Source organism: Danio aesculapii, chromosome 9, assembly GCF_903798145.1.
Source record: "Danio aesculapii chromosome 9, fDanAes4.1, whole genome shotgun sequence".
NCBI classification, from domain to species: domain Eukaryota; kingdom Metazoa; phylum Chordata; class Actinopteri; order Cypriniformes; family Danionidae; genus Danio; species Danio aesculapii.
The window spans coordinates 18,017,477-18,044,767 of record NC_079443.1 but is presented as its reverse complement, the minus strand read 5'-3'; the positions used below and the strand labels follow the sequence as shown (position 1 = coordinate 18,044,767).

The following is a 27,291-nucleotide window of genomic DNA, read 5'->3' as shown; positions in this document are numbered from 1 at the left end:
AGTAACTAAATAGAAAAACAAAAGAAAGAAAGGACAAAAGAAAGTATGTAAAGTCTCACTTCTACTACTCTTTAAACATTTCATTTTTTGTCAATTTAAATGCTCAGTCTCATTATGCACTGATTTACATTTTGTGTGTTTGTGAAAAAGCAGGCGAGCCAGCTGGCCCAATATATTAGCGGGGCAGAGCAGGATTCTCTCGATGACCACCCGCACAATACCGTTCCTTGTCAAGAGCCGCAGTTTCAAGTACTTTGACGATGATGTATGCAGCCATTTGTGCTGAACACGCAATGAATGTAACGCATCGAGGTTTGGGCCGTTAAACTGCTGATCCACTCAGGGTCTTCAGCACTCTTTTTGAAAACCCTCAATTGATCTCGGCTGGCGGATCAACATTCACCACATGATCGCTCTCATCAGTGCCAATATTTGTAACTTAGGTGGTTTAGCTAACCTGTGTACTTTTCCTCAAACTTCAGGCATTTGCATTTCCTGCGGTCAAAAAAGCTACCTGTCATCTTAAGGTGCGCCTGGAAAGTGTGAGCAGTCGCGTGTGTATCCCTGCATTGGAAATAACAAACTTACACGAACTTGCCTTAGGTAATAGCCTCAGCCATAGTTAATCCAGTATGCGTGGTTATTAGTGTCGGCGTACAAGCTCGGAAATTTAAACTAGCGCACAGTTGGCATAACTTTGTTTAACATTAGTTGCTGCAGTTTTGTTCCGTGTAGAGACATGGTGTTGAGAAGCCTTTATGATGACTTAACCGTGATGAATTATAGCGCAGTAAATAGTAAAACTGGTTAATTGTTACATCCCTACTCTGTTTATTTGTGCATCCTAAAACTCCACATTTATAATACATCTTAGTCGCTGACATTGTTCAGCAGGTGAAAACTGTATTGGCCGACGGCTGCTTCTCATTCAGGGCTGTTTGAGGTAATGAGGGAGAGATCATCACTAATGGGCTGGACTTTCCCCCTTTGATGACACATACAAAGGGAGAATGTCAATCAAAGAGTTTCTGCAGACTGCTTTTATCAAATGTGATTATAGAAAATAAAAGTAATTAATATTTATTATTAGAAGCTGGCTATATTCACACACTGCTGCCCAACAGTTGTGTTTACACCCCATATAAGAATGATTTTTCCTATCCCTTTTAAAAAAACTTTTCCTAAACATTTTTTCGAGATGAACTATTGATGGTTCCCAATGTTAGATGGACAAAGGAAAATGAAGACCTGTTTAAAATGATTTAAGACCCACAACACCATATTTCAGTCAAGTTAAGACTTTTTAAGGCCTAAAATTTTGTTTTTTAAATGTAAGACTTTTTAAGACTTATGATATAGATATGGCAGAATAACATTTTCTGTTTTTTTTTTTCATGTAAAACACAATGTGGACAAGTAGAGTATTCTGCTTTAAATGCTGACAGACAGAGTTGTTTAAGTAGTGGTTCTTCAGTGTTCAGAGATGCAATAATACACTTTATTGAAAATGTACTACACACAAACACACATGCATATGATATATAGATAAATATAAATAAATGTATATTGGCCCACCAGTATATATATGAGCAATATCACACGAGTAGCAGTACGATATGACTGTACATATGGTGGGAGGCGTTGGCATGAGGCTGCAGGCCTACACTGTAAAAAGTAAAGGTGCTTCAAGTACCCTGTTGAGTACTCAAGGAACTTTAAAATGTATTTTAAGTACCTCAAAGCTCTTTCTCTCAAAAAGGGGTTTCTTGAGGAACCACTGACAGTCTTTGCAGTGCTTGCAGGACCCTTTTGCAGTAACTGGGATCCTACAAGCACTTTTTTGTCAATACTGAGGTTCTGGAGTCACTGTTTCCTTACACTAAGACCTCGAAGCACTTTGAAAGTTATTGGAGGAACTCAATTTTCAAAAAAGAGTTACTGAAAGATCTATGAACTTATATAATGGTTTCTGGTGGATCTCTCCTCTAAAAGCTAGCACTTAAAGGAACCAAAATATATATATTTTTTTGTTATAATTAAATAGAAAATTGTGGAGACCAGAAAATGAGATGGATGTTAATTTACTTAATATTTACTTAGTTATTTGTGCTTTTAGAATGATATGAAATTTGGTGTGTGTTTTTCTTTTTTTGTGTGGCACTCACTGTGAACACATAAGAATATCATTGATAAGAGTCTAAATGTTAACTTGATTGCAGTTAGGAGGCTGACTGGGAAATTGTGAAAAAATGTGAAAATGTAAAAGTAATTTTGGAGAATAAAATACAAATGAGCCACAACAGAGGAAAAAAAGAGACAAAACATGCACAGGCTTGTACAATTATGAAAATGATAATTATTATAGGGGACTAATTCAATTTTCTGTCAATTTGTCTGTCATTTAAAACAATAATAATAACAACAACAACTGCTGCAATAATAATATTAACAATAATAATAATAATAAATATTAAGCTATTATTATTGTTGTTATTTTTATAAAAATAGAACTATATAGCACAGTTCTTCAAAAATCCACTCATGAAAAATATTTAAGATATAACTAAACTTAAGTATATAGGCTATGGGCTCTGGGTTATTAATAAAAAGTATTCCTCCAGTTTGTTTTGATAAACCAACAAAGATAACTTGCTAATGAATGCAGTATTTTGTACATTTTTATTTTTCTGAATTAAATGTTTTTTTTTCATCTGTTTCTTGGATTAATGGAATGGAATTAATTGTGTTGCCAAAATAAATAAATAAAAATTAACCGGAACTAACAAAATAATATAAACATGACGCGGACGCGCATCATCGTGCACGCGCAGGTCGCAGGAGCGTTTTCAAATATCGATTTGTAACGGCTCCTTTCCTCCATTTCATGACGGCTGTCATCTCTAACACACGGAAGGTGAGTAAGTTGGCAAAATAAATATACAAATTAGATACGATTTGCACACAAATATCTACACTTACACGCATCATTATGTCGTGTAACCTGTTTTAGGAACGTCTCGCGAAGCGATTGTTGTTGTATAAGATTGGGTAAACATTATTATTTTGCGATAATAACAATCGGCCGAATATACATAATCACTCAAATTACACGTGTACCTCACACAAATATAAATATTTTGATATAAAATATTGATTTATGTCGAAATATTTTATTGTCATTGAACACGAAGCTTCCATGAAAGCCATTGCAAGCGACCGTTAATTTCAAATTAAACAGATAACGTTATACATTCCTACTTATTAGACGGCTTTTTCCCACAAATATATTTATTTATTGTCTTCCCTTACATATACAGTGTGTAGCAAGAGTCTTGAGCAGGGTTGCTTATATTATTTTCTAGCCGCGATGCTATCTAATATTCTTTCCTCATATTGTTTGTGAGTAATATTAGGCATTTGTTATTATTTGCGTTTCTTAAACAGTTACCTGTGTGACAAATTGTGTCTAAGTTATGTACTTCAATACATTTTTTATTCAATCACACAAATAATGTACATAACGCCTGCTTTTTTCCTTCTCAGAACATCCACATAAACCCTGAAATTGTTCAGTATTCTCTCAAACAGCTGTTTGAGTCACCTCAAATGTAAGTATTTTTTTAAGTAACTAACTGAATTGGAAATAAATGTAAAAATACTTCATTTAACAAACAATATTATTTGATAATCCTTATCCAGCTGGGTAACACTGAACTAATGACATTAAACTTTTAACCATTTAAGTGTTTAAAATCACTCACTTATTTTCTCATTTGCTTGTTTCTGATGTATCCATATTAGGTGTAAATCATTGTGACAGATATAGACTAGAAATTTAAAGTTTGCTGTATCAAATCCAGGTAGCAGAGGGCCAGGTTAAAACGGTCCGATGCACTTCACTTGCAATGCAGATCATCATTTCTGGACAGCTTTCTACTTACTGCTGTGGACATGAAAGGTTCAGCAGACTTTTTGCTCTGAATGAATGGCTATCAACATGGTGTGAAGAATTTGCTCTTTATTAACAATTGGAATCTTTTCTAGGATCGTCCTAGGCTTGCCCATGCTGATGGGCTGCACCACAGCAGTACTGGAGCTGAATTCCTGTCGGACAACATCTTCAGGATGCTTTGACTAGTTAGTGAAAATCCACATTTTAGTCATGTAGACTTTTGCTCGTCCCACTTTAATCACAGTAATGCATATCTGGCTAACTTCATAGAAACTGTCTGTTCCTCGTATTATTAGATCACGAATTTAATTTACTATGTGTTCTAGAAAAAAATCTATTAAAAATCAAACCAGAAAAATGGTAAATAAGTGAAAATACTTTTTTTTTTTTTTTAAGTTCGGTCTTCTAAACGTCAGGCCACTTGCACCTAAAGCACGTATTGTAAATGAACAGACAACAATCTTAATGCACTAATAATCCTAATCTTAATGTCTTACTGAAACCTGACTAAAGCAAAATAACTACAGTATGTGAACTTGAATTTAATTAAATTACATTTATTATTAGATAAAGCAACATAATTCTTGGGTAATACATTTAAAATTAATAGTTGTTCAATTAAAATAATATTTATAAAGTGTCCACCAAATTAAAGTTTTTTTACAGAGTAGTGAGTTAGTTAATACCACCTCACAAATAAACATGGTTTAAAGTAAATAAAAATTTTGTCATCATTTACCCACCTCTAATATGTTCCAAACCTGTTTGATTTTCTTTCTTTAGTTGAGCGCAAAACATTATATTTTGAATAAAGCTGAACATTTTTAACCGTTAAAAATAAATTATAACCAGTATAACAAAAGTATGGATTGTGGTTATAGGTTTTCTGTTTTCAGTTCAACAGATGAAAGAAACTTAAACAGGATTGGAACAAGTGTAGGTTGAGTAAATGATGACAGAATTACATTTTTTGGGTGAACTGTTCCTTTAAATTGGAAGTGAAGCACTCAGTCAAGTTTACATTCATTTGTAAATTGATGTCCAGTTTAGTGAAAATATAATAAACAAACTCGATTAATGTAACCATTATTGAAGAAAAGAGCATGTTTTACAATAGTTAATATTTTTAGAGCTAGGGTGCAGCTATTTTGTAATATCACTGTCTGACGTCACAAGGTTGGTTCCGTTCCCTCAGCTGAACAGATACAGTGGAAGTAATGGACTGAACACGGACACTGGAAAGCCTAATTTAACACAATGCATGAAGTTTTGGATGTGCATCACAGAGCTGGTGCAAATACAAGCATTACATTTACAGTTAAAGTCAGAATTATTAACCCCCCTTTGAATTTTTTTTTTCTTTTTTAAAATGTTTTCCAAATGATGTTTAGCAGAGGAAGGAAATTTTCACAGTATGTCTGATACTATTTTTTCTTCTGGAGAAAGTTTTATTTGTTTTATTTCAGCTAGAATAAAAGCTGTTTTTAATTTTTTTAAAGCCATTTTAAGGTCAAAATTATTAGCCCTTTTAAGTTATATTTTTTTGTTAGTCTACAGAACAAACCATCGTTATACAATAACTTGCCTAATTACCCTAACCTGCCTAGTTAACCTAATTAACCTAGTTAAGCCTTTAAATGTCACTTTAAGCTGAATACTAGTGTTCTGAAAAATATCTAGTAAAATATTATTTACTCTCATCATGGCAAAGATAAAATAAAACAGTTATTAGAAATGAGTTACTAAAACTATTATGTTTAGAAATGTGTTAAAAAAATTGGAAATTAGGGAAAAAATAAACAAGGGGGCTAATAATTCAACGGGGCTAATAATTCTGACTTCAACTGTATGTCCGAAACATAAAAATACATTTTTAAATTTTTCTTTTATTACCGATCAATTGATGTGCTTTGGTCCACTCTCTGTATTACAATGCCTGACTGCCCTCAATGTCTTTAACAAGATCTGGCACCTGACGTAATGGAGGCAGGTACTTTCACTTTTCACTATATAGCCCCTCACTTCTGTTCATGTTCAAACCAAACTAAGATCGGTGCAGTTTTTCTCATCACAGGTTTTTTCGTGCTTCATATTTAATGTTGAAAGATTATTGTAATCGTTGCATTAGTCTGAATGTAAATCACCGTGCCAGGCAGCGCTTCACCAGTGTGAGAGAGTAGACCAAAGCACATCAAATGAACAGTATTTAAAAAAAAAAGAAAAATAGTAAACATATCAAAAAAAGTTTAGATTTTAGACACAAGTCTGTTCCTTGTATTTGTACCAGCTCTGCGATGCATGTCCACAACTTCACGCATTGTGTTAAATTAGGCTTTTCAGTCCTTATGTTCAGTCCATTACTTCCACGACATCAGTTCAGTTGAGGGAATGGAACCAACCCGGTGACACAGCGACATTCCAAAATAGCTGCACCCTAGCTCTAAAAACTACAGTAAAACATGGCATTTTCTTCTAAATGGTTACATTAATCGAGTTTGTAATATATATTTTCATCAAAGTAGAAAACAATTCGCAAAATAATGTAAACTTTGACAGACTGCTTTACTTTCATTTATATATTTTAAAAAACAAGACCAACTTTATATTAAGGCACCTTAACCACAGTACTTAAAGTTAAATTAATAATATGGTACAATGCACTTATTAAGTACTGTATATACATGTTTTTACATTGTATTATTGTAAAAACTTATTGTTGAGCCCTGTAATATTAATTTCTGTATTTCAAAGGCCACTTAAATTGTCCAAAAACAATATTTGACCTTCATGCATAATTGATTTAAATTTTTAACTCATTTAATTTTCTCTTTATTTAATGTGTTTTTAATCAACTAATGGTTAATTTAAAAAAAAGCTAATAACTACAACCTGAATAAAATAACTATCGCAAATGCACTACACTCAAAATTATAGTGCATTATCTGTGTGAATGAGTGGGAAAATATGTGGTGTGCACTAAGGAGGGAGTGGTTTCAGACAGCTTTTGTGTTGTCTTATTTCTGCTTGTGCTCAGATATTTGAGAGGTTTACATTCTATGGATTTTGCCTTTATTGATGTATACGGGCACTCTGCAAGCAGTGAAAAAAAAATCCTTTTATATAAATTAAGACAATTCCTAACTTTATTGATGTTTCCTTTTGTTATTCAGAAATGTTCTGCATATCTTTTGTGTATATGTCTTGATAAGTAAAAAAAAATGGCTCTGGGAATATTGTGAATTTCTTTTGTTTTCATAACTTCTCAGGTTAACTACTCTTTAATTTACTTTTATAGGGACACCTCCAATGTGAAGCAGTGGACAGCTAAAGATGTTGCTGACTGTTATTGCTAGACATTATTTAAATTTGATTATTTGCATTAAATGTATATTACATTATTAATCATATTATGTGAATGTAATTGTGATGTATATTGATTAATAAAAGTAATTATTTAAGAAAAATGCAATTGTATTTTTTAAAAATCTATAAACATGTATTGATAGATAGATAGATAGATAGATAGATAGATAGATAGATAGATAGATAGATAGATGTCTATTGAATTTGTGATTAAACATGTTTGCACAAACCATAAATTAAGAGAGATAGGAAAAACAAGCATTAAAAAATAAAATGGTGCTTCAAAGCACTCAAGGTGGTTCCTGGTCATTCTTAATAAGAGGGTTCCTCAGAGAACTGCCCCTTTTGAAATGGTGCCTAGAGGTTCTTTAGAGGGTTCCGCCGGCGTGGCAATTTGAAGAACCCCAAAAAGTGCCTCCATGAACCTTTCATTTTTACAGTGATAATAAGAGGGTTCTTCCAGGAACCCTTGAAGTTCCTCAAAGAACTGCCCTTTTTTGAAATGGTGCCTAGAGGTTCTTTAGAGGGTTCCGCCGGTGTGGCAATGTGAAAAACCCCAAAAAGTGCCTCCAGGAACCTTTAATTTTTACAGTGTAGTGCCTTAGTGTCCCACTATTGATGATATACAGCCACATAGCAATGCTACGAGTGTGATATTGCGTTTATACAACAGTTCGACGGCACAATCGTGTATATAAATAAGAATATCAAACACGGAGAGTCTCAAAACCCTTTTGTATGAGGAACTCTTTTCTTCCGCCATTACTTCACATCTGCAGCTGACGTCAGAACAGCAGAAACCGTTGCTCATTCACCAACGTCACTTTAGAGCTAGGATTTGACTATAATCAATTCTCTAGTGTAATATCTAAAGTGATGACAACACTAGGGGTTTTGCTCACATTTTAAGAATGCTGAAATGCTATCAGTCTACAGAGATTTCCCAGTATTTCTCTGTTACTATCGGGAGATTACAATATTAGTATGGTATAAAAACAGCACTACAACATACAAAAGAGAGAGATCGACTTAGAAAGTCACTTACCTGTTAAATAATGATTTGATCAGCTGTAGTTTAAAATTACGCTGTTTTTCTTTTAGGGCTTATAAGGCGGTTTCTGTTGCCATCTTGTGGATGAACATTGTCAACTGTCTTTGCTCAAAGACAGGCTAATGAGGCTAAAGACGCTGATACGCTGTTTTTCTCCGAAATTACATATTTTAAAATAGGCACTATCCTTATAAATAAACTGCATAGTTGCAATCTAAACATACTACATTCTCAACTGAAAAAATCTTCAAAAGTACAATATGTTGTCCAACAGCAGCAATATTTGTCAAACTGTACAGTGTCCTCTGCTTGTTGCAGTAAGTGGACGGAGGAACAAACAAGGGTAAAGGTTTAAGAGGATGGACGAGTGCTGTTATTTGCAGAATATTGCATGGCTATCAGCCAATTAGTTTCAAGGACCAGACAGAACTGTTGTATAATATATATATATATATATATATATATATATATATATATATATATATATATATATATATATATATATATATATATATATATATATATATATAACTTTATATTTCTTAAATATATATCTTATTTATATATATATATATATTTTCTTTATATTTTTTAAATATATATATATATATATATATATATATATATATGTGTGTATATATATATATATGTGTGTGTGTGTGTATATGTATGTATGTATGTATGTATGTATGTATGTATGTATGTATGTATGTATATAAAAGACACTATATATACTACAAGTCAATTGTCCACCCTATACACAACACCTTAACTTTCTGATTTTGACTGTGATGTAATCTATTTGTTTAAATTATTTATTTTAAATGAGCTGAAACAGTTTTTGGGTACAACTTAATTGTTTTATGTTCAATCCACTTAATTACAAAAATGCAATTTATTGGAAATATTGTTAACATTATTAAATATCTATATTGTGTCAAATAATGAGCAGTTTTGTTCACTTTTGTGACTTTTGACCAGTTAATGCATTGTTGCATTTTCTTCAAAAGCAAATCTTACTGACCTTACCAATTTTTAATTTGTATTTATTTAAAAACTGTACACATGGTAGAGCGTATACAAAACAAAAATAAATGTTAGGTGACAGTTTTAAAAAAAGATTTGCATACAAAAACCGAATGATGACGTGTTCATGCAAATGCCTGACACAAACGCTCAACAGTCTCTTATATTAACAAATCATTTACAAACACAAGAGGAGCTTAAATCAGATGCGATGCTCTGGCTGCTCGCAGTTGACCCCTGTGTCTTTATTAACATTATTTTTTGATTAAACGTCCTCCTTATCAACACATACGCAGTCTGTGGCTGATAAAGTGCTGGGTGGTCTGTTATATTGACTGATGTTTTCATCAGCTCTGCATTCAAAAGGCTGTTCAGTGTTTCGTAAGGAGCTTAAATGTGCAGGAAAAAAAACGTGTTCAACCATCAGTCTCTGCGCTTCTCCAGTCATTTTAGTTGGCTTTTTTTTCCCCTTGTTTTCTCTTTCATGAGTTGTTTTTGTGATTTGGCTCTTTCTCTGGTCTATCTTTCAGTTTATTCTTCTCTTTGTGTTTTTGGGATTGGAACAGAGCTACTGGGGTTTATCTGATATTAGGCAATGCTTGTCTTTTAACAGGCAGAACAAAAGCTAAATCACTCAAGAGGAAAGAGGATTTTTCGCTGACAATGTAAGTAGTATCTATTTTTATAATGCTACATTTTAATAATGTAACATTGATAATAATGATTTCTGAAGGATTGTGTGGTAGTACTGATGCTGAAAGTTTCTTGGCATCAGACATATGCGTTTGTTTAAATAGAAAGTGCTACATTTTTCTAAATAATAATATTTTAAAAACTACTGTATTTTACACTAAATAAATGCATAATATTTCAGTTTTACTATTTTACTATCATTTCTATCAAATAAACAATTTAACGTTGTAATGTAGCGCAATGTTTCCCAGAATACTAATGCACTGTTTTGTTAATTAAATAAATCTATAATATTTCGCAATATATCATTTTTACTGTATGGTTGATCAAATAAATGCATAATAATTCCCAATATGCTATTTGTATTGTATTATTGATACAATAAATGCATAATACTTCACAGTATACTCTTTATACTGTATTGGGTATCAAATAAATGCATAATATTTCACAATACACTATTTACTGTATTGCTGATGAAATGTATGCATACTATTTCACAATGTACTACTGTATTATTGATCAAAATTAATGATATTTCCCAGTATTACTATTTTATTGGTCAAATAAATGCATAATATTGGCCAATATACTATTTGTACTGTGTTTTTGGCCAAATGAATATATAATATTTCCCAATATACTATTTTCATTGTATTATTGGTCAAAATAATGCATAATATTTCACAATATACTATCTTTACTATATTATTGATCAAAATGGAGGATATTTCCCAGTATTGCTATTTTTATTGGTCAAATAAATGCATAATATTGGCCAATATACTATTTATACTGTATTGTTGATCAAACATATGCATTATGTTTCACAATATGCTATTTTTATTTTATAATTGATCAATTTAATGGATAATATTTTACAATATATTTTTCAATATATTATTGAATCAATTAATCGATGATATTTCCCACTATTACTACTGTATTGTTGATCACATAAATGCATTAAATTTCACAAGATCCTATTTTTATAATATTATTAATTTATTTAATGGACAAGATTTCACAATATTATTATTTGTACTGTATTATTGATTAAATAAATGCATAATATGTCACAATATACTGGTTATACTGTATTATTGACCCTATAAATGCACAGTTCACTATACTATTGTTGATCACAAATAAATGCCTAATGTTTCTCAATATATTATTTAAACTGTATTGTTGACCACAAACAAATGCATAATATTTCCCAATATGCCATTTTTACTTTATTAATGAACAAATTAATGCATAATATTTCCCACTATTATTGTTTGTACTGTATTGTTGATCACATTAATGCATTCAATTTCACAATATAGTATTTTCACTGAATTATTGATCAGACAAATAGCATAATTAGCATAATCAGACAACAATTGCATAATATTTCACAATATACTAGTTTACTATATGATATATTATATAATATTTTCATCAAATATATGCAGATTTAGTATGCATATTTAATATATAAAACATAATAATAATAATAATAAAAAGAGTTGATTAATCAGAATATTACAGTTTTAGGATTTGGTAAATGCACTGTATTACTGTTCTTTAAATGCATATTTGACAGAATAAAAGCATTTCTTGGGCTGTACTGGAAGTTTATCATTAATCTGCTTGGTAAAACTGTACAATGATCTCTATGCAGTCTTATCCTGCTCAAAGATTATCTTCATATTTCATGTGATCTGTGTCTGATTCTGCTTTAGATATTCGCCTTGTTGACATGGCAGTGATTGCTTGCATTTAGGAATATAACAAGTCGTTACCCACATGCTGATTATGTATTCATCAAATATCCACTGCACAGCCTGCAATATATTTTAAAGATAATTTTGGAACCACAAAATAATTTAATATTGTGAACACACATTTAAGACTTATTTGGTTTTGTTTAGCAGTTTATTACATAATGTTGGCATTTCTGATGATGCCTTTAAAAGGACAGATAGGTGGACTTTGCTTGTGCTTTTTGTCTGTTATAGTGCATATCTGTGTTATCAAGGCATGGCCAGTGATAAGACAGGTTTGTTGTCATAATAAAGGATATGCATTAAGAGAAACGTGACGCACATTGTTCAGCAGTCACACATTTGAACAAGACAAGACTGGCTGAGGTTAAATGAAGTGGCATTTCTAACATTGATCATTTGATCAAAAAACAATATAATAAATCAGTAATATTGTGTAATTTTATTACGCTTTTTAAGATGTAGTCATGCTTTAATTTACACTCACAAATAAAAGTATTTCTGTCACTGGGGTAGAAACTTTACAAAAGGTACTTTTTGATATTATAAAAAGGACCTATTATGTCCCTTTTTACAAGATGTAAAATACGTCTCTAATGTGTATGTGAAGTTTAACTCAAAATACCCCACACATGTAACTCTTTGAAGCTGCCCATTTTAGCCTATGATCCAAATTGTACCATTTTCACTTTAAATTCAAATGTGATTGTGGCTTTTTTAAAAGAGGGAAGAGCTACAAATGCATCAAAATAGCAACAGTTCCAAAAAAGGACTAATGCTATTTCTGTGAAAAACTGAAAATGTCATAAGAAGTGTCTTAGAAGAAAGTAGTCTACACTCTCAGAAATAAAGGTACACGAGCTGTCACTGGGGTGGTACCTAAAAGGTCCATATTAATGCCTCAAGGGTACATATTAGTACCTAAAAAGTACAAAGTGTTCCTCTTAAAATTTGTAAGTACTAATATATACTTTTGAGGTACCAATATGGACCCTTCAAGTACAAATGTGTACCTTTTGAAAAGGTACCACCCCAGTGACAGCTCACGTACCTTAATTTCTGAGAGTGTACAGTGTTCATTAGTGCATCCTAAAACTCCACATTTATAATGCCTCTTAGTCGCTGACATCATCTTCAGTAATACAGTGCATAAACTCTAATGGCGGAAGGCTGCTTCTCACTCAGGGCTGTTTGTGCTAATGAGGGAAAGATTGTCACTAATGGACAGGACTTTCCTCCTTTGATGACACATACAAAGGGAGAATGTCAATCAAATCGTTTCTGCAGACTGCTTTGATCAAGTGCGATTACAAAAAAAAATGTGTACATTTTTGCCATCATAAGCTGGTTATATTTACAGACTGTTGCCACACAACTGTGATTAAACTCCTTATAAAAGTGATTTTTGGAGAATAGGTCCACTTATTGGTACTTTAAAAGTACAAAAGTGTACCTCTTGAAGTACTGTATTAATATGTATATCTGAGGTACCAATAAGGACCATTTTGAAAAGATATTTGTCTAGTGACAGCTTTTGTACCTTTATTTCAGAGAGTGCAGGGTACAATTCTTGCTATAAATTAAGCATTAACTATGACTTTTGAATTAACAAACTCCTGATTTGCCCTTATTAATACTTATAAAGATAGTAGTTTAGGTATTAGGTATGATTGGGCATGTTGACAGTATATGTACTTTGTAAGTACAAATAAACAATCAAAATCTTAATATTAGGCAGTTACAGCCATTAGTTAATAGTGAGAATTGGTACTTACTGTAAACTAAAGTTTTAGCATTAATCCAGTCTTCAGATCCTTCAGAACCCATCCTAGTATGCTGATTTGAAGCATTTCTTAATAATATCAGCAGCTGTGTTCCGCCCACTTTTTATTTTTTTTGCACATTTTAGGATATGACAAAAAAAAAAAAAGAAACACCAAGATGAGCATAAATTCTAAAAATGCACACCAATTTAGTTTAATCAGATAAATGTTTACATAAACTACAATGGAAACATATTTAGGAATGAATAACCATGGATGGAAAAAGGGCTGAAGTGAATACATCATTATTAATAATAATAATAATAATAATAATAATAATAATAATAATAATAATAATAATAATAATAATATAATAATAATGATTATTATTATTATTATTATTATTATTATTATTATTATTATTATTATTATTATTATGTGAATTTTTCTATGAAGGAACAATTTTGTTTTCTTGAACACTTGGGATGGAAAAAGTGCATTTTATGCAGATGCTTTAAGTGAAATTGTGATATGTTTTAGATAATGTTGTAAACAGTAACAGCATAATACTTATGTATTGTCTTGGATGAATAGAATTATAAATGAACAGCATTTATTTAGATTTTTCTACTTTAATTACTGTGATTTATTTATTTTTTTTATCAAATATAATGCTGAATAAAATGAAACATTTATTTAAAAAGCTGACAAAAACTGACCATTCTTGGGTTATAGTTGTTTAACTGTAGCATACTTTGGTTTCATATATTACAGAATAAGTAATAAATTAACGTAAAATGATATTACATAAAATGTTTTTTTATTGTTCTGTGAAACTGCATTTCTTTGAAAACAAGTCAATTGTACGACACTGTTTATGTGATTAAAGCGTCCTTACGGAATATAAATCTTAAATTTATTCATTCATTATTTTAAATAAATAAATAAAATATTTCTGTTCCCTTAGTTCATATTTGTGAACCACAGATTACATTAGTTTAAGATAATAAAATAATGTAAAACAGGAGTACATTTTTCTAATAAAATTAATTTGTTTTGTAAATCTGTGGTACATTTCTTCACTTTACTGCAATTAAATTAAATAAGTCTTAAATTATTATATTTTTTATTAAATAAATACAAAATAAAAAGAAAATGTCTTCAACATTTTAGAAGGCAGATTATGTTCTGAAGTAACAAATCTCAGATCACATGGAAAATACGACGGGCAAAGAAACCTTTGGTCTCTGTTGGGTTGAGAAAAGTCGTCCCTTATCGCAAGCAATGCAGATTTAGCCACGTTGCCACATCAAGTAATTCACATGTCAGTAAATCACTCCTCTGCTTCACTCCTTCTTCTGCTGTGAATTTACGAAACACATTTAATAAACGATAACATGCTGTTGTCCATTTAGAAAGTTTCCTTTGACAGTTTCTGCAGCTCTCCTGTATTTTTTTTTTCTCTCTTCTCATTCTCTGATTTTGTGTGAAACTGTCCTCATTAACAGCAGAACCGGTGAAGATGAATGTTCTGGAGGCTTCAGGAGATCCAGAGGGAGAAGCCACTGATGACTTAACAGGTCAGAAATCTTTCAGTAAGGCTTAAGAACTGTATATAAATATGATTGTCAGTAAATTTTATGTAAGATATTTTTCTTTTTGAATCCACTGCACCTTTATTATCATACATGAAATGCTTAATGCTAAGATGTAATGTTTTTGATGCTTAGGAAGGAAGAAGTCCAGGTTAAAGTCTCTAAAGTCACGCTTGCTTGTGAAGATAAAGAGGAAGGAGGATGATGGTGGACTGAAGCAGAGTCAGTCTGAAAGTGACATTGCATGGGGTGCTGAAGACTCCGAGTAGGTGCTCACTTAACACTCACTGTCTGCATGGTACAATTTGAAAAAAGCTCAACTTGCAAATGGTGTTATTGGAAAAAGCACAATTAAAAACCACAGCTCTGCAGTGGTGTGAAGTAACAAATTACAAATACTCAAATTACTGTATTTGAGGAGTTTTTCTCCGGATTTGTACTTTACTAAGTTGCTTTAAAAATGTGTACTTTTACTTTCACTCGGGTACATTTTTAGTGCTGTATCTGTACTTTTACTCCACTATTTTCTTCAGTCTGTATGCACTACTTTATTATTTTTGTCTACGGTTATTGACTAGTTGAAAAGAAGTAGAGTACTAAAAGTATAATAAACAGTTCTGTGATTGCCATCCAATCATATTGCACAAAGAAAATCGCATTATACAAAACAACCTCATGACAAAATCGTTACATGCAATGACTAAAAAACTGTTTAGACTGCATGCCACTGATGAGAAAGTCGCGAATGTCTGCTGTATGATGAAATCACCAAATGGCCTTAATCACACGTTTTCACACACACATGCACAAATTGACGCATCAACCATACATACCGTAATACTCACTACTCACAACTCTTGAGTACTTTTAAAAGGGCTACTTTTTACTCATACTTTGAGTAATATTTACAACAGATACTTTTACTCTACTTGCACTACATTTTTGGCTTAGAAATGGTACTTTTACTTGAGTATGATTTTTCAGTACTCTTTCTACCACTGCAGCTCTCAAGCCTCTTACTGCTCTGTGCAATTTGAGGATTCCTTGTATAAAAGGAGTTTGTTTAATTGCATTGTGCTTTTGTAGGCTACTTCAAATCAAAAACAGAAACAATTTTAATGAACATATATTTAATGTTTGTGTAAAATATGTTGTCAAAGTGATCCCTGCTCAAATGGATCTGCAAAAATGGCTAAAATGTCACTTAATGTTCATGTAAAACAAAAAACCGCTTAGTTAAGCTCTCTCGGCCACCGTACCCTTCACCCGTTATAAATCTGTGTGAGTTTCTTTTGGCTGAACCTAGAAGAAGATACTCTGCAGAAAGCAGTAAACCTGTGACCATTGACTTTCATAGTATTTATATTTCTTACTATGGAAGTCAATGATGATCAGTTTCCAGCTTTCTTCTTCTAGCAGGAAAAAAAGAAAATATAAGTTTGGAACCATTTCAGGGTAAGAAAATGGACACCTTTGGGTGAACTATCAGTTTAAAATATGCTATGCGACTACACATACATTGTCTGATAATCCCCTATCATTGTTTTGAGTACTTGTAAATGTCAAAAGACTGAACACATAATACACATGCAACTGAAGACGCTGTTTTCAGTAAAATCTCATTTTTGTTCACTGTAAAAAAAAATCGTAAAGTAGCAGTTTTCAGTATTTTGTGATTCATGTTTTTTTCTTTTCCCTGCTTATTTATGCTTTTGAATTGCTTTATGGGACCTTGATCTTTCTTCCAACAACTTTTAATCTTGAAAAGTTGGAAAAAGTGAAATCATTTTTAATAGTTTAAAGTGATTTATTGTCTGGGTGGGTGTTGTATATTACAGTACAAAAATTAAACTGCACATTTTCTGTTACTTATTTCTCTTTATATAATTTCTTATACATTATATATAAATGCTAAATTGTCAATAAGTCACTTTTTTAAACTGTCAGTTGAGTTTTCCACATTGAAAGTCAACAGAGTAGAGATCAACATTCATTTATTTACGGATGTGAATTGCATTATAAGAAAACACTTAAATCACAAAATACGGAAACTATTAATTAACAGATATTTTTTATAGTGTAGTTTACATGGAGAAGATAAAGAAATAGTTTTATTTAAATAGTTTACTCTGAAGCCCAGCATTTTCAGGGTCACAAAATACTGTTATTGAACAAAAAAGTGTTGCGTTTTTAGTCGAAAGCAATCTTGTGTAAATTATTCTTAAACATTCTTACGTTAAAAGAAGTGTACAATAAATAAATATATGTGACCACAAAACGTCAGTGTCGGTTTTATGATATTAAGAATTATGCATCATCTGAAAGTTGAATAAATAAGTTTTCTGTCTGATGTATGGTTTGTTAACATAGAACAATATTTGGTTGAGATGCAATTATTTGAATGTCTGGAATCTGAGGGCTCAAAAAATCGAAATATTGATATCGCCATTAAATTTGTCCAAATTAAGCTCCTAGTAAAGTATATTTCTAGTCACAAATTACATTTTGGTAAATTTTACGGTACAAAAATGTCTGTATGGAACATGATCTTTACTTAATATTCAAATGATTTTTGGCATTAAATAAAAATCAATAATTTTGACCCATGCAAAGGATACAAAATATACTTCTGCAACATAAGACTGGCTTTGTCATTCAGGGTCAAATTCAATTAAATTAAATTCATTTTATTTATAATGCGCTTTTTATAATGTAGATTGTGTCAAAGCAGCTTAACATAGTTCTAGTAAAGTCCAGAAGTCCAAATATTTTTTGTAAAAATGTTGTAAAAATAGTCTAAATTTCAACTAATAGCATACACACTAATGTATACATTTAAGTGTATACAGTGTTCTCCTCTTCAACAATTATGTTTTCTTTAAAGTTGCTCCAAAGGCATGCTGGGATCCAGAGCATTTTCACATGACAGCATTTTTCAGGCCGAACACAGTCATCCAGACACAGAACCACTGAGAGTTCTGTCTCAGGAGAACATCCATGGCAAAATCCGAGCTCTGCAGGTTAGTACAATAAACTACATCCATAAGACTAAGTGACATTTGCTCTCAGCCTGCCTGTAATGTTACACATTTATTTTTTATTTCCTTTTTAAAATGGTACAGCTCTTTGGTGCAATCTCCATAATTTAAAGTGCTCCATTAACAATTTGACCAAATGTGACTGACAGAAATGTTTTCAGTAGTTTTTATTAAAGTATTATTTTAAGGATTAATTTAAGGATTAATTTATTAAAGAGATGCATAAATGAGAACACTAATGAGCAGTTTATGAAGGCCATATCGCTAGCACCAAGTATATCTGCAGACTCTGTTGATTCTCTCCTTGATTTATTTAACTCTAAAGTTAAGAATGTCATAGACGACATTGCTCCTGTTAGAGCCAAGAAGATAACTAGCAGGCAAAGGGGATCTTGGACTAGGTCCCCAAGAGTACAAATGATGAAAAGACAGTGCAGAAAAGCTGAGCGTATGTGGAGAAAGACGAAACTAGTAGTCCTTTATAATATCTATAAAGACAGTTTTCGTGCTTTTAATATGGAACTAAAAACTGCTAGGCAGACTTTCTTTTCAAGCCTTATAAACAGCAACGTAAATAATGCTCTTAAACTCTTTGCAACGATAGAGAGACTCACAACCCACACACAACCCACAACTCACAAAGTGGATTACTGTAACGGCCTCCTCACTGGCCTCCCCAAAAAGACAGTCAGACAGTTACAGCTCATCCAGAACGCTGCGGCCAGAATTCTGACCAGAACCAGGAAATCAGAGCACATCACACCTGTCCTCAGGTCTTTACACTGGCTCCCAGTTACATTTAGAATAGATTTTAAAGTATTATTACTGGTCTATAAATCACTAAATGGCCTAGGACCTCAATACATTACAGATATGCTCACTGAATACAAACCCAACAGATCACTCAGATCTTTAGGATCAAATAAACTAGAAATTCCAAGAGTTCATTCAAAGCAGGGTGAATCAGCATTCAGCTACTATGCCCCTCGCTGCTGGAATCAGCTTCCAGAAATGATCAGATGTGCTCCAACATTAGGCACATTCAAATCAAGACTGAAAACACATGTGTTTAGCTGTGCCTTTACTGAATGAGCACTGTGTACGTCCGACAGATCGCACTATTCTATTTTTCTCTTCTTTTTCATTCTTTTATAACACATTTTATCTGTTTTTATGCTTATTTATTTATTTATTTTTATTTTTTTAACCATTTTTATTATTTGTTTTTATTTTTCTTATACTTGTTTCTTTTATTCCTGTTTGTGTAAAGCACTTTGAAATGCCACTGTGTATGAAATGTGCTATGTAAATAAACTTCCCTTGCCTTGCCTTGCCTAAACCGGTTGGGCCAGTTTATTAAATTAAACGAAGTTGTCATGAAACGGTTTGTGTTTTCATTAAGTACTAACATACTGCATACTCCCACTGACTCGAAATAAAGCCATATCCTTAAATATTCAGTTAGTAGAACAGTACACTGACTCATCTGCTGTGAAAAAGGAGACCTGATGATGATGATGAGTACGAGTCGACAGTCTGTTCCCTCACAGCACGCTTTTTCATTGAGTGTGTGATTCAACCTGACTAAGTTCATTTTTATTTCGCAGTATATTATTTTGTAAAAGCCAATTAAGCAAGGTGAAATGTAACTTAAAACTAACTCCAATAATATGACTTATTTTTAAAAGTAATGTATTATATTACTCGTTACGTTGGAAAAGTAATATTATTACGTAACGTGCATTACTTATAACACGTTACCCCCAACACTATCAATGGTCCAAAACTATGCATGTGACTTCAACTGTAAGTATACAAAACTCCAAAAAAGTATGTAAACTGTAAATATGACTATGTTCACCTGTGTCTTGTTTTATTTATTAGGTCAGGGTGCATGCTTACACAGGGCTGTACGATGTATTGCTATTATAGTCAGCAGAGCAACAAGCAAGCGTTAATTTTCTGTAGTGAATGCACACCCTGAGCTGACATGAAAAACACTAGTGAACAAAGTCTTTTTACAGGGTTTTTTTCTCCCAAAAGTCCAAGAATTCATAGAGTGTGGTATGGTTACAGTTGAACCACTGAAGTCACATGGAATGTTTTGAAAATAATTTTGGTTTGGATCTCAGGTTATTGGAATAGCAGGTTGAGTAATTAATAACAGAATTTTTATTTTGCGTGAATTAATTCTTTAGCTGATCTTTTTTTTTTTCTCCCGGCTGATCAGATGAAACTCCAGCAGCAGAAGATGCACTTAGGTCCTCCTCCTCTGCTGTTGCCTGGTAAACATCGTGAAGATGCAGGTAGAAATTCAGAAGATGATGGTCTTCCTCGTAGCCCACCTGAAGTTTCCCACAGTGATGTACTGTACATGAGCATATCGAACAAGGTGCTTGTACTAAAAGACATCAGCAACATCCTAAGCTCATATATACTGTATGTGTTGTGGTGATAATTGCATGTTTTCAGCTAATATCATCTTTCAATTTCACCTGCATACATTTGTGTGACTCATTTGGTGTCTCCATATGTTCAAAATGTGTCTTTCAGCATATTTTAGCAAAAATAGCTTGGGTGTTAGCTAAATATGGTGTAAACGTCCACATCGTTATGTTTGCAGTATTCCCTCCCTCCCAAGAACAGTAGCACTTTGAGCTTAGCTGGAACAGGAAGTGAGGAGGAAGAACAGGTAGCCTCATGTCATTTCATCATGCTGTTTACATTAAGCCTGTCAATCATACATCTTATTTATGACCTAAATCTGAATGGTTTATTTAGTGTAAAATGTTGTAGTTTTAAAAGTGTGCTCCTCTTCCCCTTCCAGGCCTCTTCACAGCCTCTCTCTCCTCAGTCGATCAGCCCAACACCCCTTTCCCCACAGGCACCAGGGTCAAAGGTAGACTTCAGCACTCCTCCACAAGTCGTTTCCCTCCTGGATAATTCTGCTGCCCGCCACCGAATGTCTCTCAAACCCAAGAACCAAAGGGCTAGTGCCAAAAACAAGAGGCTGACCACTACAGTGAGTCTTTTTATGACCTCTACTAAACCTGTAAACAAGGAATTCCCAAATTGATTTAGAATTTTTATTGCAAATAAATGACCTACACAATTCTTACACATTTTGTTTGTTCGGTAAAAGATAGTGTTCAAAAATGTATGAAAATTAATACTGAAGGTAAAATGCTATCACCAGAAGTAAAACACAGTTGTAGAGTATAAATCAACAGAACAATAAAAACTACCGACATTGGGAAAATGGTTTGGTAAAACAGTAACATCTGGAGTAGATACAATGTTAGAAAAACAAGAAAGGAAAAGGAAAGCTGTCTACCAAACCCACTGAGGATTCAATATTTTTGTTCCTGAAATAATGCTGTGCTTGTGTTTATTGTATTTACATCCTACTACATTACTCTTTCTTCAGCAGAAGAAGTCTTTATTTTATTACATAATAACGACACACAATCTGAAACAAGTAATTTTGGAAGCTTGGTTTGAACTGACAAGGAAGTCTTGAGTTTTCTCATGATATATTTTGATATATACGTTTGATATATTTTTTCCCATCTCACCATGTCCCTCTTATGCAGGATACAAGCAGAACACGGTCTGAGAGTCTGAACAATCTGGACCAGTCAGTTGCTACAAGGCAGGAAGAGGAGGGGGTGGCTCTTGTAAAAGAGATACCTCGCGCTCGGTCATATTCCTCTCAAGTATTACGTCCAGGGGAGAAGCTTACAGCTATGCCAGCCAAGAGCCTTCTAATTTCACCTTTAATGTCTTTGCTGACTGCTGAAGATGCAAGACAAATTTCATCTGAACCGGAACTTGTGAGTAAAATCCTGTCCACATCTCCTACGAGGAGTCCTAGCCCAAAAGACATGTCTCCAGCTGAGCCACTAGTAGAAAAACCACCTATTCCAGTGGTGCCAATTGACAGAAAGGGAAAAGAAGAGAGTGAGACATTCAGCAGCTCTAAACTACTCAAAAGCAACCAAAGTAACCCAGTGTCAACTGTAAGACCAGCTGTGTCAACTACACCTGAACTAAATCCTGTGAAAGATGAGAAGAAGACTAATACTGTGCCAGTACAAAACCAACTGGACATATTGAGCAAATATAGTGTTCAGAGTCCAGTAAATATTGAAAGCTCTACTTATGCTCCACCCAATGTAATTTGTGGAGTAAATCTGAGACCATCATCTTTCAGAAGATATGTACCTTCAACAGATGACAAACCGGAGTTCAAGACTCTTCCTCCAGTCATCCCAGTGTCAGCTGTCAGTCAGGATGCCACTCAAACAGAAACTATAAAGCGCCAGAGAACTGTGTCTGGATCATTCAGTGTCTCTTCAGACAAGAATCAAGAGCGCCAGAGGACTGGAAGCTTCACTGGTGTAGTTGGACAAGATGGACTGAAAAAGGAAGCCACCGAAGCTAACAAACCAACTTTGAAATTCAAGACAGACTGGCAAGTAGGTTCACAAGTTGAGAAAGCAATAAAAGACCCGTGTGTTAACTTGCCACAATCGTCTAAGAAGGAAGACAAAGGATACTCTGATTCTGTGATACCACCAAAGTCCATGGACCTTTCAAAGCCCCAGAATGTGGAGGAGATTCAGATCTATGAGAAGCAGGAGATCAGGGTAGAGGCTACCGAGCAAGGTTTACATGAGGTGGAGGCTGCCAAAGAGGCAGACGAGAATGTGGTGGAAGATGCCATGGCAGGCAAAGTGAAAGAGTCTACAAATGCATTTGGAGTGAAACTTCGCTCTACCTCTCTTTCTCTTAAGTTTCGATTAGACAAAGCTCAGTCAGAAGATAAGGCAAAACGCTACAGCTTTGAAACCTTTCCAGAAGCTCCATCTGTGACCTCACAATCTGATTCAACCAGCTGTGCTGAATCTGAGGCCCAACGCATTGGCACAGGGGCCATAAGAGTGCATGCCAAACACAAAGACCCTACTCTCCAAACCAATGGCTCTACAATCTTAGTCCAGGCCTCGAGTTCTTTCAGTAGAGACAAAGAGAGAGCTGGCTTCCTCAAACCGACTGGTGAGTTTCTTTTTGTGGTTTCCCAAGGTACCTGAAGATTAATCTTCTGGCCTATTTAGTTTGCAATTATGATGAATTTGAGCAGCTACATATCTTATAGAGGATGATGTTCCAGGTCATACCAAGAAACAGTCTGTGTTTGTGTGAGGTATAGCTTATAAAACCTGCATTAAGCAAATGTTTAACTGTGCATGTCTGACTCTGTATTCACATTAAAATCAGTAAACAAATGGCAGATTGTGCTCGTAGATCTCTGTTTATTATACCTGAATCAGAATCAGAATCAGTTTTATTGCCAAGTGTGCTTCACACACACAAGGAATTTGTTTTGGCTACAGAAGCTTACGTGTGCAGGTGTTGTAGTGGTGTCCCATTTCCTGGGTAAATTTTGAGCTTCAAGGGCCAAGGGGAAGGGGTAGGGGTAAGGGCACAAAAATAGAATTGGGTTTGGGCCTAAGTGTATTAACAATGCTTGACATCTGTTGCCATTGGTTTGTGTTTATTTATAATTGTCCGTAGTGTATGAGTGTGTGTGTGTGTGAGAGAATGAGCGTGTATGGGTGTTTCCCAGTACTGGGTTGCAGCTGGAAGGGCATCTGCTGTGTAAAACATATGCTGGAATAGTTGGTGGTTCATTCGTCTGTGTCAACCTCTGAAATGGAGACTAAGCTGAAGGAAAATGAAAGCATGCATTCCTAAATGTATTAACAATTATTATAAGGCCTCTGTATACTTCAAACAAAATCGAAAAACTAATTGAAATGATGTCACTTCAGACAAATAAAGTTCAGAACAGCTCACCAAAGAAAACTTTTTTGTCAAGTTCATTTTGGCTCCGAAACACATTTCGACTACCATTGGTGATTACACGATCAGTAGGCATGTTTTAAAACTCTGTGGGTGTTGAAATGTCAGTGAAGTGACATAATTAAGTCTGGTAATTGTCGACTTCTGGTCTGTATTTGTCAGTGCAGTGTGAATTAGCCTTAAGAGTGATTTATTTGGCAGTCAGGCTACATTGGTATGCAGTGATGTCTGTTTTCTGAATAGCCTTTATAATGGTTGTGGCGCAGCTGAATAAATACATTTGCATCAAAGGAAGTTTACTTGTGCAAGTAGACAGCTTTGCCCAAAATTACATGTTTTTTTTTCTGATAGATAAATAAATATTCTCATCCTTTTTTTCAGAACCTCCTCAGCCCTCAACATCAGACACTAAGATTGTACCTTCTCCCCCCAAAGAAGGTACAGACTTGCCTCCAGTTGAGACCCCAGCTGTGTCCTCTCAGGAGACGATTCCAACATCCACAGCTTCAGAGGTGTCCTGGATGGATATGGCCAGAGAGAAGACTAGAAGTCTCCAACAGCTCTTCACCAGTAGACTGCCAGAGTTTCCAAGCTTGCAATCACGACCAACAACCTCGAGCACAACACAAACCCAATCATCTCCTTCACAAGCCAACCCCAAAACCACTCAGAACATAACAAGCCAGCCAACAGCTACACAACCTCAACCCAAACCCACAGAAACAAAACAACCACCTTTTGCACAGCACTGCGGAAGATCCACACAATCTAACACTCAGTTCACACCAGTACAGACTCAAACTAGAACAAGCCAACCTTCAGCAAGTTCAACCACTACTCAGCCTCTAATTGACAGTACAAAAGATGTTCAGTTTCAGTCTAAAGCTCAAGGTTGTAATTCAACAGTAAAACCAACTCAGTGTTCGGTTACAAGCACATCGAACGTACATGCATCCAAACAGCCAACACAGACACCACCCATCCAGCAGTCCTCGCCATTTCGAGCAGCATCACAGACCCCCTCACAAGCTATACAGCATCCCACAACTCCCCCTGGTCCCCCACATTTATTCTCAAGCCCAAAGGTAACATCCCACTTAGACTCCCAACACTCTGCCAGTACTGTCCTGAAGAAAAAGCCTCTGAATGAGGAGGGAGAGCCCACCGTAATCTCAGGAAAAGCTGACAGGGCATCTGTGCTTCAGGGGAAGGGGTCTGAACCTGAAGATGGCAGACCAGTGTGGGCCACAGGATTAGGAAACAAGAGCTCACTGGTGCAGCGATGGGAGAACCCAACAACTACCGCAACTAAGGTATCATTTAACATTCAAGCACACTTGATTTCTTTAATCATATATAATTTTCAAACAAAATCAATTCTTAGGAAAAAAAAATTAGCTTCACATGTTAAAATCACACATGAAACTACGGTGGTAGAGAGAGATTAACTTAAGGTGTTTTTTTATGTGTTTGCGTTCTGAGTAACACGTATGCTGTCAAGCTGATGAGGATCTTTTCTTAATTTGCTGGCATTTTTTGTAATTGCCTGTGTTTTTTTAAAGGTGCAGTATGTAAGTATGACACGCAGTGGTTGAACTAGGTATTGCACTTCTGGATCAAACACGCAAGTGCAGGTTGCCAGATTCACGACATCAACAGGAGTGTGCCTGACTATCAAGCTAAAGGCTAATTTAAGACTGGTTTAAGTCGTGTTCTAAATAATAGCAACAGCACATTGTAGAAGGAATATTTTCCATATTAAAAGAAGTTTTTGTTCTAACCAACACCTGAAACTTATACTTTAGAAACGGCTTCTATTTCTTGCAGCTGAACAACAGAAAACTGACAATGATCACCTCAGGTACACCTCATGTGATTTATTAACTGTTAAATGCTAACAATGCGAGTTTGATTGCCATTTTACATGACATTTATTGCTGTACTACTGAAAGCAGCAGCAGATCATTTACCTCAGATCTTGAAAGTAAAACAAATTGTTTGAAATTGAACTTTAAAACTAACACAGTGGAAGCTAACACATATCAGTGATTCAGCGTCTACATTTAATAATGTTAAAGAGGTTTAATATGTATCCATTAGATTATAAACCTTACCATTTCATTGTAGTGCAGTGAGTGCACATGGATTCTGTGCTTCTGAATGGCTGTTTTTAAATTTCTGTCGTGTTTCGTCTGGTGCAAACAGCCAAATTGCTTATCACTACAAATCTTGTCACGTAGCAGGTTGTTAGGACACAGGGTTACAATGTAACCTGCTCACTTAATGTTTGCATTTGTAATGTTTATATTATTTGCTAATTAATAACCACCTCATGTGGAACTCTGAATCTACATCTCATTTTGGAGTCTGCTCCTGTCCACCGGAGGTCACATTTCAGTTGCGGACACATACTTCAAGAGCCTTCCTGACTGTGAATGAATAAAATACACTGTTTTCCATCAAGGCAACCCAGGGTGGTAATCTATAATTGGGGAAATTGGCATTGGGCTGGTTAAAGGGACCAAAACAAAGACAGACATTCCGACACGGAAAGCACATTTTCAAAGTAAAATAAATGAAGTTTTACAAATTAATTTCGAGAGGAGCACATGATATGACTGACCGCAGCTGGTCCCTATCGCTAATCGTTAGCTAGCCAATTGTATCATTCCAAATTTAACATAAATATCCCTATCTTTTTTTGAAAGACCTCCCCCATCCATCTCTTCTCCCTCCTCCTCAATTCTAAGATCGGGCGACAAGGTGGCTCAGTGGCTAGCACTGCTTTAACATGTTCTGCAGTTAACATGTTCTCCCTGAGTTTGTGGGTTTTCCCTGGGTACTCCGGTTTCCTCTCTCAGTCTAAAGACATGCGACTCAAGTGAATTAAATATAGTAACAGTCACAATCACTTAATGCGTACACACTGGCATGGTGGGCGGTCAATTCTTATAGAGCCATCCTATTAATTAAGGTATAGGCTAAACAAATTATGGGAGCTCTCGAGAACTACCCGATCTCGTATCCCTCCTAATGCTTATTGACCAGGCTGGAGCCTTGGGCTCATCTAATTCTGAGCTCAGGGTTCTCTTACAGTATGCCAAACCTGCTAACATAGTCAAGCATTATCTAAGTATGAACTCTTGAACCAAAAAACACTTGAACTTAAAAAC

At 34.4% G+C, this 27,291-nt stretch overlaps 1 protein-coding gene across 3 annotated transcripts in view; it reads left to right on the top strand.

Moving 5' to 3' along the window:
- cracdla (cracd like a) overlaps positions 1–27,291 on the top strand; it is a 37,929-nt gene that overhangs the window by 6,002 nt on the left and 4,636 nt on the right. The window contains exons 2-10 of one of the 3 annotated variants that reach the window (XM_056465072.1): positions 10,006–10,057; positions 15,129–15,200; positions 15,351–15,480; positions 18,100–18,235; positions 20,484–20,645; positions 20,877–20,945; positions 21,081–21,275; positions 21,847–23,311; positions 24,500–25,431. In XM_056465072.1, coding sequence (XP_056321047.1) covers positions 15,143–15,200; positions 15,351–15,480; positions 18,100–18,235; positions 20,484–20,645; positions 20,877–20,945; positions 21,081–21,275; positions 21,847–23,311; positions 24,500–25,431 — 3,147 coding nt within the window. In that variant the 5' untranslated portion in view covers positions 10,006–10,057; positions 15,129–15,142. Of the gene's footprint in view, positions 1–10,005; positions 10,058–15,128; positions 15,201–15,350; positions 15,485–18,099; positions 18,236–20,483; positions 20,646–20,876; positions 20,946–21,080; positions 21,276–21,846; positions 23,312–24,499; positions 25,432–27,291 lie in introns of those variants that run through there. The other 2 variants (XM_056465073.1, XM_056465075.1) reach the window with 2 other exon arrangements.